The 15,767-nt window shown below is 39.5% G+C and overlaps 1 protein-coding gene across 5 annotated transcripts in view; it reads left to right on the top strand.

The window, feature by feature from the left end:
• Window positions 1–11,105, top strand: part of LOC124721257 (formin-binding protein 1-like) — a 375,448-nt gene extending 364,343 nt beyond the window's left edge. For 2 of the 5 annotated variants that reach the window (XM_047246130.1, XM_047246131.1), the window contains one exon: window positions 10,213–11,105. In XM_047246130.1, coding sequence (XP_047102086.1) covers window positions 10,213–10,379 — 167 coding nt within the window. In that variant the 3' untranslated portion in view covers window positions 10,380–11,105. The remainder of the gene's footprint in view (window positions 1–10,212) is intronic. The other 3 variants (XM_047246132.1, XM_047246129.1, XM_047246128.1) reach the window with 2 other exon arrangements.
• Window positions 11,106–15,767: the final 4,662 nt, after the last annotated feature.

Genomic DNA, 15,767 nt, shown 5'->3' with positions numbered 1-15,767 from the left:
CTTTTGCTATCCTCTATCACCACATCAGATTGATAAAGTGACTGGATAGAAGCCTTCAGCCTGCTTAGCAATCTTACATAGGATCAGAATTTTCTTGGGTTCTCAGCTAGAACCTTTGCTAAGGTATGACAGTGGTAGGTGTTGCATACTTCGCACATTGATGTTTTTATGGCTACATGAGTGTTTGCTAACTTTCGCCTGTCATCATTTGCTCATTCTCTTTTGTACCGAAAGTGTAAGACTCTTTGGTTCCTCAGGATTTTCTGAATTTTGTTGTTAAGCCACAGTGGTTCTTTTCTGTCCTGAATCCTCTAACTTGGCACATACTGCTCCATAGTGCAATTTACAACTTCCGCTCTTATTTACTTCCATCAAACTGGAACTAAGTGAGGTCCATTCATTGTCTAAGCAATACACTAGCAACTAATTGTCTGCTCTTTTTAACAAAAATACTCTCCTAGCCTTCTTGATTGCTTTATTAGCTCGAGTAACCAACAGTGCTATGATATCTAATCCCTGTCTCTATACTGACACAGTCAATAGGGTCAGACCTGTTTGTAGCTGCAAGGCCCAAAATATTTCCTTTGGGTATGGGCTGTCAAACTAGCTGGTCTAATCCCTGTCTCTATACTGACACAATTGATAAGGTTAGGCCTGTTTGTTGCTACAAGGTCAAAAATATTTCTATTGGGTGTGGGTTGACAAACTAGCTGATATAATCACTATTTCTATATTGACGATGTCAGTAAGACCAGACCTGTTTTAGCTACAAGGTCAAAAATATTTCCATTGCGTATGGGCTGTCGAACTAGCTGCTCAAGGCAGTTTTCAGAAAACATGTGTAAAAGTACTTCACAACACTGCCTGTCTATACCCCTTGCAATGAATCCATGGACTCCCAGTCTATACTCTGTATGTTAAAGTCCTCCAATGAGTATGCATGATCTGGGTATTTCTGTGCTGCTGAGCATAGATTTTCTTTAAGTCATTCTAAAACTGTCACGGCAGAATCTGGTGACTAGTAAAAACATCCAACAATTAACTTTATTTCACCTAAACCTGATATAGGCATCCAGATTAACTTAACAGTCACACTCAAATTGACCTCATTAGAGGCGATATTTAGATCTGAGATCCTTTTGAATCAAGAGGACTTTCCTCAACGCAGCTCTGGTAGCCATCTCATGATCGCTCATATTCTCAGAATGTGTGGCCTGCTGGCTGATCTGAGAGGAGCAATCAACATGTCAACCTGATTACCTCAGATATGTGCAGACGATGGGTTAGTAGTTACCTGAGAGAAAGTGGATTTTGCAACTAAATTCAATCCACCTCCACTCTTGGTGTAAGATGTGGTTGTGGGAAGAGTACCTCTTACTGTGGCATGTGCCCTGAGCAAACTCAATCTACTTTCTCTCTCCGCACTGTCGTGCATTTTTAAAGTTTTATGTATGTGTTTTATTTATCTATATGTTTAAGCTAATTAGTTCTAAAGTTCCACAAGACTATGATGATTCTTTTTGGTGTATTCTTCAGTGACCAGCTACAATTTTTAGTGGGCTGAGTTTTATCTCATTTTCAACTATCTGGCTAGAGCTGCAGCCACATGCATCTTCAGCCATGACGACATGGTCACAGCCTCTGGAGTTAATAGCTCTTCTTTACTCATTTTGTACCTTTTAACTCGCACTGCTATGAATCGAGGGACTGATAACCGATAGTTTAGTTCCTTTAAACCCACAATCGTCGTTGTCGTCGTCGTCGTCGTCGTCGTCGTCGTCGTCGTCGTCGTCATCATCATAACAACTGCAGCTTACATCTGTCGAAACTTGCTTATTATACCCAGGCCTTCGTTGGTAATTGACGGGAAAGGGGGGGAGGGGAGGGGGGGGGGGAGGGGACAGAGAGAGGAGGATGGGTCGGTGTGGCTCTTTGTGGCCAGAGCTGATTGTGGTGCCTAACTGATGTCTTGTTGCTGGCCACAACCTCAAAATTTGCCACACCCCATTGCTGACAACAATTCTGCATCCACCTGGCATTTTGGCCTAAAATATGAATCTAGATGTGGGAACCTGAGCTGTAATATGGCTATATGTGGAGGCGGTGGTCCCACTGAGTTGGGCAAAGCAGGTTCGAAGAAGGTATGGTGTCTACGCCCATGTAAAATATCGGCTGGGCTATGTCCATTTTCAGGGGTTGAGTGGTGGGTGGTGAGGAAGCTGGTGAGTGCCTCCCTGAGTCAGCTGTCATCATCATCTTGCGCAACTGCATTTTGAAGCTCCTGACCATCTGTTTGGCTTCACAATTGGACGTGAGATACAAAGGGTCAGTGGTCAGGCACTCAATGCAAAGCACATGCCATGAACTGAGAGCTGTTCATGGAAACCAGTATAATATGTGCTCACTCTATTGCAAATGCTAGCTGTGGTGGTGATGGTAGCCTTCTTTGCCATGTATGGAAAGTTAGAGAGGGTGTCTACATAAACCAACCACATTGCTTATTGAAATGGTCTGGCAAAATCGACATACACACTCAGCCAGGAGTTGTCAGAGCACAGTCAAGGATTGAATCACTGTGATGGGGCTGATTTGAGTGTGGTTGCAAGTGTGGCAGTTCTGGATGGTGTATTCTATTGCGGCATCAACACCAAGCCAGTACACAATGCTGTGCTGTGCCCTCGTTCTGTGCAATCCTCAATATGTGGTGTGGAGGAGCTTCAGTATTTGGGGGCAGAGCTTTGGAGGAACTACCACCCGGTGTCCAGAATCATCTGTAGCCAACGATATGACACCATCAGTGATTTTAAGCCTGTGTGTTAATAAAAATAGGTGCACCATTCTAGACTGGTGTCATTAGGCAAGTGCTCGGGCCAACTCCCCTGTACAGCAGACAACACTCTACAGAGTAGAATATCATGGTCTCTTTCTGCTGCTACTTCACTTGCTGCAATTGGGAATTCAGAGAGGGTGTGTCACAGATTCCTGCCTTAAGGCAGAACACTGCACTTTGTGCCTGTCAGACTCTTCATCTGGACCACAGGACAAGTGGGAAAGTACATCTGTCTCTTGGTGCTGCATTGTGACCAATAATGGATCTTGTATGTTAGGAACAGCACCCACTGTTGCAGCTGCTGTGTGATCTTGTTGGGTGGTTTCAGATGAGGGTCAAATAGTGAACTAAGAAGTTTCTGCTCAGTGATCAGGTGAAACTTAATACCATTGAGATATGCATGAAACTTCCCGATGCTGTATATGGTAGCCAATACATCTTTTTCAATTTGTTGAATAATTTCTCTGCACCACATGTAATGTTTTAGATGCAAACACAATGGGCTGTTCCGTGATATTGGCATATTTGTGAGATTTTGAATGCCATAGTCTGATACTTCAGTGGCAGGTGTTAAGCATTTGCTGGGATGGAATGTTGTTAAACAAGGGCCTGACCTAGTGCACTTTTCAAGTTGCACAAAAGCTTTCTTGCACTGCTCTGGCCACCAAATTTAACACATTTTTTTCCATAAGTGATTCATCTAGGCCACATTGAGAATAAATTTCATGTAATAATTGACTTTTCCCAGGAATGACTGTCATTCTTTGGTGTTCTTATGAGCCAGTAAGTTAGTGATTGTGTCCATATGATTGTGTGTAGGTGTGAGCCCTTCTTTATGTTCATTTCCCAAGTGCTTTACACTTGTCTCAGAGAAACTACATCTGTCGAGGTTACAATGCAGACCATGAACTTGGAGCCACATGAACATCATCTGTAGGTTGCGCAGGTGCTGCTCGCATGTGACCCCCGTATTTAGCAAGTTGTAATTAACTCATTTGGGGATACCTTGGATGAGTTTCTCAGGGTATCTCTGAAATATCACAGGAGTGCTTGCGACCCCAAACGGCAACTGTTATAACAACAGTACATGCTAAATGCCATATCTAAATTACTAAGTGATAGTCTTTAAACCCCATACTAGTTGCAGGTTGGCTGTCTTAACGGCTTCCAGGGGCAGCAAAAATCTGACTTTCAGCATTTAACATAATCATTGACTAAATTTTAAAATACTGTCATAACCAACTCATTAAGAGGTATAATCCTATGTTAAAAATTTAGCACAAGAAGAAAAGAATTACAGTTTAAAACTAAGTATTTTTTTCCAGCCATTGTAACTGATGACACACACATTCCTTTTTGTTCATCCTATATTTCAAAATGAGAGCACTTAGTGATTTACAACAAACTTTACACAATTTCAAACCTTTTAGGAACTTTTCTTGCTAACACTCCCCCACAAAATTATGAAAGGAAAAATGTTTATCCTTTACTACATTTTCGCTGTTCAGTCAATAAAACTTTGGCATTGGACGAGACATTGTAATGTATTATGTTTTTACAACCAACATTTTCATAATGAAGACACATAGCAACTTCCAAAAACTTAAAGCACAATTTCCAACCTTTTCTGAAATTTTCTTACGTAAATGCTTTATGTCAAATGTTTAACACATTAAGTGATTTGTATAGTGATTAGACATTTGAAACTGTTTTATACATGCCAGTTCAATTCAGTAAAGAATCTGTAGTTTACTAGTTAATTTCTAAAAACTGCTTCATCTGACCATCTACATGCATCTTAGAAAGATAATGGCCCACAGCCAATTTTGCCAACAATTCCTCCAGCCTACAAATTGTATACATATTGACATTGGCTTGAGCATTAATGGTAGACTTAAAATTACAAGTTCTAAGTTATCCATTTACTTTCTTAACTATGATTGTGAGTGTAGCCCAATGGCTAGACGATACTGGGAATACAACACACAGTCTATGCAGCCTATCTAATTCTGCTTTAACTTGCTTATACGTAGTGAAAGGCACTGGACGAGCTCTATAAAACTTGGGCACTTCTGATTGGTTTAATGATATGTTGGTCTGGAACCTTGTTGCACAACCTAATGCAGATCCAAACATTGGCTTTAAGTACATGCATAACATATCAAGTTCTGTGAATGGCAATACAGTTAAAAATAGACTCACCTGGTCCTGAATTTGGAAACCAAAAAGTGCAAAAGTGTCTAAGCCAAAAATGCTAGTTGTTGTCCAAGAGTTGACTGCTAGCATGGTATGTTACTGAGATTTTTCTATTTGGCTTGGACTACGATCTGGCCCCCCTATGATCTGGGCCCGCAATGGACTCAGCTCACTACTGTAAGTCGACAACTGACACTGAATGGACCTCAGCTGTGGAGAGCCAATTTTCTGGTATATATTCTCATTAATCAGAGAAATGGCTGTGCCTTTATTCAACTGAAAATCTGCCGTTGCTCTATTAATGTCCAATTGCAACGTGAGCCTTGGCATCCCATCTACTGCTGCTATGAGCAGCAGGAAGATAGCATGTAGCATGGTGATAGCCAGTATTGTTGGTGCATGCTGGCTCAGGTAGACACTTGCAAGACGACTTGGTTTGTGGCATGCAAAACAGGTGACATCATGGAAAGGGCAGTGATGCCATTGATCCTATGGGCCTCAGTATGAATATGATTTTATGGCATGTTCTTTTCTGGGACCCTCTGGCAATGACTGGGAGGAAACCATTGTAGGATCTTCCACTCACATTGGGTCATGCCAGCAGTGAACAAAAGCTTCTGTTTTTGCATGTTTCCTGACGCTGAGGGTAGTGGGTCACTAACTACAGTACCAACTACTTAATCCCATGACACTGGACTACCAGATGAACAGCTGCTCAGTAGAGCACAGTGACAACTGATACTGCTACATCACCACCAGAGGAATTATGAAATGTTGCTTGTGCAGATGCAGTTACTTCATGAGCTTTGACAAATTTTAGGACATCACTCAGGGTTGGTTTAAATGACTAAAGTCTTTGCACTAACTTCCGTGTCGGGGGGAAAAGACAGATACCAACATTACGGGTGCTAAGCCTTGCAAGATAGCCCATTCTTCACGTCTCATTATGGTGCTTAAAACACTGGTTAAATTTGAGCCTAGTTGCAATTACATGAGTTTGGTGACTGTAGTGGTCAATCAGCAAGCCACAGCCATCAGGAGTGCACTCTGACGTTCTGGGGTCAATCACTTGACTTGCCTTGCACTGAAGAACAAAGCAACGTAAATAGATCTCCCAACTTTTGTTTGCCACATCAGTGACTTCAGTGTAATTATTGTCTCTGAATAAAAGTGTCAGTTCTGCCCATCTCTACATATTTCTTTCAATTATCTTCAGTACTGTACTGCAGCAGTTCTTTTTATTTATGGTCCAACTTTCATCAAGCTATGTACTTGTCAGTAACACTTCCTGTGAAAGTTACTTTTGCACACCAGTTTAGTTATTATAGTGTAGCAATTATGTATGGGAAAGATATTCGAATGAATGGTCATCAGTAGCTCAGTATGGGTTCTAGAAATTAGAAGACTTGACAGTTGCCTTCAGTGAGGTTTCCATAGGTACCACTCTGTACTCAGCTATCTAATACTCTTTGAGGCAGCAATAAAATTAGCATTTTTGCGTAGTCAGCACTTGACAGAAATATTTCTTGGTATTTAAAAAGGCCCTTGACACTATATGGAGTTACTATAGGATGTCAATTGAAGGAGTCTCCAATGTCAAAATTAAATATCTCAGAAACTAAGATTGATAGATGAGTACAACGAAAGTTACATTTATTGTGAAACCTGTAAGAATTTTATATGGAAGTTACACAGAAGTTTTGAAATAGTTTGAAAAGCTGCTAACAGGTGGTGCTGTATGCTACACAACTTATGCAGTACCAGCATCCATAATTAAACACATCCTATGCAAGCAGCCTTTGCAATCACATCACAGTCTTTCAAAATGTTCACTGCCACAGTATGGAAGTAGTGAAAATGAACGATGAAATTTGCCGTCATGTCCTGTAGTGTCGCAACAGAAGTGGGTTCAAATGCCACACAGATTGCAAATTCCAGCTTGTCTAGCTTGGTAGGATGGTTGTGGTAGAGAGTATCCTTCAATGTGCCCCATAAACAATAGTCACAAGGAATCAGATCACGTGAATATGGAGGCTAATCCATCCCTGCACCAGTAAATTACCAGTAATCCAATGCAGTGACTCTATTCCCAAATTATTTGTAAAGAAATCAAAACACCTGTTCAGTGTGGTGTGGTCTGGCCCCATGCATGATCCATTTGGTGCCTTGTCGATTCTCCAGTACTACACGTGAGACGACAAATTTTTCCAAAATTGAAACATTATGTACACTAATGATCATTTCTCACATGACAAAATGGCCAATAATGCCTCTGATTCTTACTGTAGCCCAGACAGTGACTTTGCGAGAATGCAGTGGTTTCACTTCACACAAATGGGGATTTTCAGAATCCCAAAATTGCCACTTTTGTTTATTCATAGCTCCATTCAGGTGTAAGTGTGCTTCATCTGTGAGTCAGGTGCAGTCAATTTCAAATTCTTCATTATCAGTCTGGTTTGCAAAATCAGTCCTCTGTCACACAGCTCATACAGGTATAGCTTAGTGACTTTGGATTTTGAATGGAAATGCGCAGGCTCTGTCTCAATGTTTTCTGTGTGCTTGAGTGCTTCAAATTGGTCTCTGCTGCAATTCTTCAGATGTATTTCCATAGACTTTGCTGAATAATTCCAGAAATTGTGGTGACATTTTCAGGAGTAACTTCAGTCTGCCTTGTGCCAACATTTCCTGCTATGTCATCAACCATGCTACCTGTCCGTTGGAGTTTGGCAAAGAGCTTGCAAGTGGTTTTTTGGCACTGTGTTCTAACCTGTGTTATTCAGATACCAAAAAATCACATTGTTCAGTGGAATAAGTGATTTCAACCTCTTCCTTTGGTATGCTAACTGCCTTTCACATTTCAACAATGGAACTGATAGCTCTAAGCTGTGGTACACTCTTTATAGGGACTACATACTGCAGTTAGAGTTCCATGTGTTAGCAACTTGGACAGCCTGTATATTGCCTGACAACTGGATGAATGTGGCTTGTGATGTTCTCCTCACATTATGGTGTGCTCCTTCATTTCAGGACAATTTTTTAGTGTCATATCTGGCAATTCACTCTCAGACTGACATTCTTGGGAGAATGGTGTCCCTCAGGGAGTGTATTAAATGTTAATCTTTTTGCAGTAGCCATAGTGTCTACAGTCAGGAGTCCTGTCCAATGCTTTCTTTTTGTGGACAATGTTCAATTTTTTATTTGTCTTCTAGTTTCAAGATAGCTTCTCAACAACTTCAACCAACATTAAGAAACTTATAATTATGGGTTGAAACACAGATTTCAAATTTTCCTCAGATAAGATTTGTGTGTGTGTGTGTGTGTGTGTGTGTGTGTGTGTGTGTGTGTGTGTGTGTACTTTCATGATATGTCATGGTTTTAATCAACCTGAACTGCATCTGGGGGGACACCACTTTTAGTTTTAAGGAACTGGTAACGTTTCTGGGTCTTGTCTGCTATGAGAAACTTACATCGTTGGCCAATAGGCCATTAGATTTGCCAACAGGAGCCTTCAGGACCAGCCCCATATGCAGCCTGAATGATGAGGCTGGGGAACCACCTCCAACCATCTGGTAAAAGTTTCTCATGGTGCAGCATGCATGTAATCACTAGTCAATCCTCTAGTCTCTAGCCTTTAATCTTCTTCTACCAGTTTCAGCAGAATTAATGTACGTAAATTACAGAAGAGCAATAAGACCATTAGGGGCTAAAGTAAAGGAGCAGCTTGCAGACCTCAGTTTGGTAACCCTGACTGTTTTAACACAGGGGTGGAGAAAGAATCCTTTCTGGTTAGTAGTGAGGGCAGGCTGTTTTCAAATTTGACAAAGTACAAGAAATTTTGTACTCTATATTCCATTTTTTAAACAAGCCCTCTACGAACTCTTATAGGAGCACTAGATTTAGTAATTACAGTGATGGGTCTAAGCATGGCTATACAGTCATCTGCTCAATGTTTTCCCCTGACATTGACTTTAGGATTAGACTTCCAGACAAATTTACACTTTTGATACAGGGCTCTATGCAATCCTAGAGGCATAGAAACAGATGAGCTACAGTCAACAGAATAACTTTCTCATCTGCCCTGATGTTGTAAGTGCCCTAGAGACCATTTACTGAGCAGAGTTGTCCAAAACATACAGGGCATACTTTACACACTACAGTTTCAAGGGAAGAAAGTGTCAGTCTGTTGGGTATTGGATCATTTGGAAATCTTGGGAAATCAACATGCTGGCACAATAGAAAGGAATACTTGCAAGAATAGTAATGTACTGCCCTGTGCTGCTCCCTTGAGTGCTATTACCTCATTACTGATATGGAGAGTTGTGTGTCAGTTGGAAAAAGTGGGGCTAGAGGTAAAGAAAATAACAAATGAAGACTGGTAAAGTCTCTTATTATTTAAGATTTTATTATCCATTTTAATATGTTGAAAAGGAATCACTGTCTCTGTTGGCATTACCGGATGATTTGTCGAGTGTCTGATATGTATCTGTGATCCATCGTCCCAAAAAGATTGCTTGCAAGGAAAGATTTTATTCTCACTAAGCCTTTAGTTCATATTGTGTAAGGGCACTAATAAGTGTCGTTGAGTGCTCTGAAACCAAAAAAATTATCATTCTTACTGCTTAGCCTATATGTAGGCTGTAAGTCTACATCACTTCTTTTCACTCTTTAAAACTGTTTTCTGGATTCCTGTACAAGTTATAAGTAACATTCTGCTCCCTATGTTTTATCCCTGGCATCTTTAGACTTTCAAAGAAAATGTTGCAGTTAACATAATAGTAAAACTTTTTTATCTAAATCTACAGATGCGGTAAATGTAGGTTTGTCTTTCTTCTGTCTACCTTAATAGACAAGTCGTATAATCAGTATTCCCTCATGTGCTTCTGCATTTCTGCAGAACCCAAATAGATCTTCCCTCAAGTTAGCTTTTACTGGTTTATGATCTTTTTATCTGTCCTTTAACAAACAAAAAAAAAAAAAAAACAAAAAAAAAGAGAAAAGAAAGCTGTTTTGGAGTCACTGACTTGTGATCAAGGCAAAATTATGCAAGGCATATGTGGTGTTCCCATTGTCTTAAATTGTTTTTTGATGCATGAGAAATGTGCTAAATGATTATAGTAATTGATTATTGTAGTAATAATAATCAAGTATATAACAGGTTTTAAGTGTGTTTTGTTTCTGCTCCACAGCTACGAGTGAAGGCTCAATACCAATGCACGATGGGGAGGAGCTCTTCATCATTGAACTTGATCAGGGTGATGGATGGACCAGAGTGAGGCGACAAAAAGATGGTGAAGAGGGATTTGTGCCCACATCGTATATTGAGTGCAACTTGTATAAATATAACAGCTGTTAGGGAGTGATATAGTCTGAATAATCCTAACACACTGACAATTTGCACAGCAATTGAGTGTGGATGTTGTGATTTTTTTTGAAGCAACTGGCTGCAGGGATTGAAGAAAAATATTGCTCATATTCGATTCTGAGTATCAACTGCTGACAGAGAAGCTGTGACTTATTTGTATATATGATCTTTTGTATACTTAATGGCTTTTCCTGTTTCGCAGGCTGAAGGCGTACTATGTAACATTTGTCTTGTTATTCTCTGACTGCATTGCATTTGGCAATATGAAATTGACTGTAATTTGAAAAATGTAATTGTGCATTGTTAAGAAGTTTGTGAAACTTTTGACTGTTAATGATAAGTTAGTTAACCGTCACCATAAATGTCATCATAATGTAGTTACTCGTGCTCCATGTAATTTTTTTTAAAGAATTACTGGTTAGCAAATCTTTCTTTCATTCTAAAATATTTATACAAAATAATGTGCTTTGAATACAGCATATATTTCCATATTGTCATTTACTGTCTCTGATACTCAGGTGGGTATAATTAATGCAGAGATTGTAAATATATTTTCCATATACAACATGCAAATTAATACTTTAGGTGTAAATAAATGGCAACTGTGCTTGTCCTTTTTATATATGACAGTTTTTGTTAATATTTTCATCTTAATGACATTGCAGTATGCTGTTTAAAGTACCAGCAGGCTGTGGCATAATATTTATTCCAGAATTGTAAAAATATAAATACACAATTTCAAATAAGTAGTTATTTTAGTTTTATTTCTCATAGAACCTTTGTGTGAACTGTGTGTTCTTCCAAAATATAAGGCTTCCTTTGATATGATCCTAAATGATGTACAGTATCTGAATCAAGGCATTTTGAGAAGGAAGATTATATTTGAATAGGAACAACTTTCAAATATGGTCAATAGAAATGAACTGAGTCCAGAAAGCTGTTATTCCTGACCAGGTTGTGGTGTTTTGCAGTTTACTCATCTCTGGTTCCTTATTACAATAAACAGCATTGTTATGAAAGCATTTGTCTTAACTCAGAATTCCTGCTGACCCTGTGTTACTGAATAAACTTGCAGATATGTGTTCTACCAACCTGTCAAGTCATATTGCAAAGTTTATTCCAAAGGCTTATGTCCTTATATGTTACATTTTGTTGTTTTTTGCTTTTTTACTAAAATTGGCTTTAGTCATCAATCTCTATCACACACTTTGTTTCTCTCAAATATGAATTCCAACTGTGTGAACAATCACTGAGATCAGTTATGAAAATGAGACATTACATTAAAAGTAAATGATTTAATTTCTTTCTGGTGGACAGTGTGTGGTAGAACAACTCAACCACCTAGTACTGTAGATTAGAAGCCTCTGTCAGCTAGTACACTGCTGACCATTTAAATTCCAGCACGAAATAACAAAATTGTATTTAATACATGATTAAATTTATAGATGATTTGGTGGGGTATACAGGGTGCAAAATTTAGTACACAGGGCTGCCATTTCTGGCAACAACAGTGGCTCCAACGTGGATGTGAGCAGAGTCAAATTCAGCTCAGATGACACACAGTTATCTCATTCCATGCTACTTGAAGTGTGCCAGAGTTTATGAAGCATAGTGGCTGACAAGTGGTGGTGTGCCATTCTTTCATCAGCTTATGACCAAATGTATTCAGTGGTTAATAGATCCTGAAAATATATTGAACAGGGCAACAGTCAAATACCCTCTGAATCAAGATAAGTCAGGACAGTACAGACACTGTACTGTCTCGTGTAGCTATGCTGAGAGGTGACATCATAGAGACTTCAAAGATAGGCTGCAGCCTCCAGCATTGACAAGTCAGAAATATAGTGTTCCAGCTGTCCAAATCACCAGCTATGCAAACTAGAGGTGGTCGAGTTGTGTACAAACTGGCACCCAATACCATCACACCATGTGCTGGGCATGTACGAAGATGACAAATGCAATCTGACAATATTTACTCCCTTCCTAGTTCCCACACATGGATACCTTCATCACAATACTGTGCACAGAACAAAGACTTGTCCAAAAAGATGACATGAAGGCACTTCTGTTGTTGGATATACCACCATCACTACACTGTTCTCCACTGCCTTCTTGATGTAGGCCACAATGACAGTTGTTGTACAGACTGTCTGTGATGCTGCAGTCATCATCACACTGATCCTGTGGATATTTGTTGCATTGCAGACAAGACCATTTCCTGACTTGAGAGTACGTGATGTGACAGTAAAATTTTGTATGGTGTACCAAGCAGTGTGTTTGTTGTCTCTGGCACTAGTCATGTGGGGCCAATGTGATCTTGCATGGCATTGAATATGAGTATCTTACTCTTTATGCCTTCGATTCCATATTCTCATGACAATCGTGGGATCCCGACCAGTACAATGACCTTGCCACTGCCTAATTTTGATACATGCTGGTAGGAGTTTCTCCCTTGCACACAAGCTATAACATGACCATCTCACACTGAACTAACATTCAAAAGCTATTTCTGAATGAGAACCCTCTGCATAATCTTTTCTCATATACAGAATGTGAACGGTCTTTTTCCTACTTAATGCAGTTGCTTTGAAATACTAATTATTTGCATATAGTACACTTAAGTCTATTTTTGATTCTTATTGCATGCAGTATTCATGGTATTTTAGTTTTACTGGCCAGCTTTGTTAAATCTTGGAGAATTATTCTGAGGTCAAGTATTCAAATGCCACTGACTAGTTTCAGAACTACTGATAGATATTTGAATAAAATCGTTTTGAATATTGGACTGTGTCGTTATGAAACACTAAAAAAATGAAAATACTGAAGACACACAAAGAAAACACCGTAGTAATAATGGACACTTCATCATATGAAGCCAAAATGAGTGAGTTGCGGAGTGATTGCTTATAGAATGAACCGAAGAGAGATCTCCCAGTGAAGACAGTGAGATAGATGAAGGTAGTGAGACAGATACAATCCCTAATCAAGGATTCTAAAATCAATGCTGACACAACCGAGTGGCTCACCAAGAATAAATGGAGTATCAAAGGTGCATAAGGAAGGCTGTCATCTAAGAGCAATTGTCAATAGGATCAAGTTGCCCACATATGATCTGGCTCACAACTTGTACAATATGGGTGACCACACAGTCTTATGTCTAGGATTTCACATATTTCTTCCAGCTCACATGGGAACAACAATTACTAACTACAGATCTAACGGTCAGCTGCAACATATAATCTCTATTTACTAATGTGCCTATAGGTGAAACTATTAACATCCTACAGGAGGAAATACCACCAGACATCTGCAGCTTGGTATGATTGTGCTTGTCATCAGTATATCTTGGTTGGCAGGGCAAATCTAAGAGCAGGCAGAGGGAGTGGCAGTGGGATGACATATTCTTGGAAGCATTCAGACAGGTAACACTAAGTTCTGCACCATTGTGCCTGTGTTGTTGACTTACTACGCAGATGACACATTCATCATAAGGCCACATGGGAAAGCAGAGCTATGCAGATTTCATCAGCACCTTAGCTGCTTACTTAAAAACATACAGTATAAACTAGGGGGGAAAAGGAGCAGTTCCTTTTCTGGTTGTAGAAGTGTACAGAACATTTAGTGGCAAACTAGGACATAAAATGTACAGGAAACTGATGCACATCACCAGTTATCTGCATGCAGAGTCACACAATCATCTAGAACAAAATAAAAATTCTGCTATATATGCTGACAGCTGGAGCTCATGACATTTACAATGCTGACAACCTCCAACAAGAACTGAACAAGCTCCAGAAAACATTCCATGCAAATGAATATAGAACAAGAACATACAGTAGGCTATGAGGTGTGATAAAGATAAAATAGACAAAGGAACAGAACCACCTCTTTCTGTCACTTGCTTAACTTATATGAGAGGTGTCGGCAACTGTGTAAACAAGATGCTGCACCACGGAGGATTTAACGAATATTTCAGAGTGGCCACAAGATAATAGTTCTTTTGAGACCTATGAAGGATTCTGTAGATGCTCTTCACCAAGCAGTTGTCTACACATTTCAATATGAATTTGGCAAAATCTACGTTGGTGAAACAGGAAGACTGATTAGCAGTCACATGTTGGAACATGAACCCTATGTGCAACTGGTGCAATGCAACAAATCAACTGTAGGTGAACATCATCAGGATTATATATGATCTATTAATTTTCGAGAACCCCGTGTGCCTGATTATGGGACATGGATGCAAAAGTGAAAAATAAGAGAACTTATCAAAATAATTAAATTCTCGAACAGCATGATCAGAAATTATGGCTATAAGTTACCAATGCCCTGGTGCCAGAGATCCTGGACCAATGGGATGCCGATGTTCACCACTCAATAACACCTCATGACCAGGGCTCAACAGTGTAAACAAGGGGCCACGAGAGAACTGCCATGCGACATCATTGCCTCACTGCAGGAAAACACTACCCATGGGTACAAGCTGCCAATTCACTACTATCTGCTAGTTTCTTGCCAGAGTAGCACAGGCAATAGCCTGCTGTACAGTCACCTCTCCATAGCAATCTTTGTTTCGACTGATCAAGTGGCATGCCATAATGTGATGTCGGTAGCCACCTGACAACACAAGTAAGACAGTATATAGGGGAAGACTATCACCAGAATCCAGGAGCTTGTCGTCCTGTAGAGAACCGCTTCAGAGATGGTCAAAGTATTGATATTGTAGTTGTTTTAGTTTTTTGTAATGACTACTTGTAGTACTAAACACAATTTTTAATCAAATAGACACTGGCCTTGGAAGCTTATGAACTTACATTACTGGTAGATGCATTGTCTAAATTCATATTTTATGTTTGCCTTCAAATGATGCAGATAACTTGAGTGTCGTCTTTGTATTTAGACATATTCCATGGCATTGTCAAAGATGTGGCTCTTACAAAGGAAAAAATAGTTCTATACAAAGATTTTATACCAAGAAAGCTGAGAGCACCTGTGAATAAAAATGCATTCTTCCTAAGGTAGTGAGGTAACACCTAACAATTTCTTACTAAATAACAATTCCCAGAAACTACCAGAGGCCTCTTATTTGTGTTAACAATCCGGCAATTGTCAATCACAATTTGATGTTAGAGAAACAGTAAAGAAAAATTTACAAAAAGTATGAGCCTTCTGTCCACAAAATATAAGGACACCGATTTGAAAGTTAATTGGAAAACAAAACTTTTTTACTTTTCCCTGAAATACTAGAACAACATTACGGAAACTCCAGTGGAGATCAAAATTTATGCATGCTGTAGGAAACACTCCTTGGGCAAAACTATCTGCAGTATGTAGTTGGTTTCCATTTTGGTATGCTAGTTGTGTGCATCCATTCAACAT

This window comes from Schistocerca piceifrons, chromosome X (genome assembly GCF_021461385.2).
Source record: "Schistocerca piceifrons isolate TAMUIC-IGC-003096 chromosome X, iqSchPice1.1, whole genome shotgun sequence".
NCBI classification, from domain to species: Eukaryota; Metazoa; Arthropoda; class Insecta; order Orthoptera; family Acrididae; genus Schistocerca; species Schistocerca piceifrons.
Note: the sequence above shows the minus strand (reverse complement) of the source record. Positions and strands in the feature narration are given on the sequence as shown.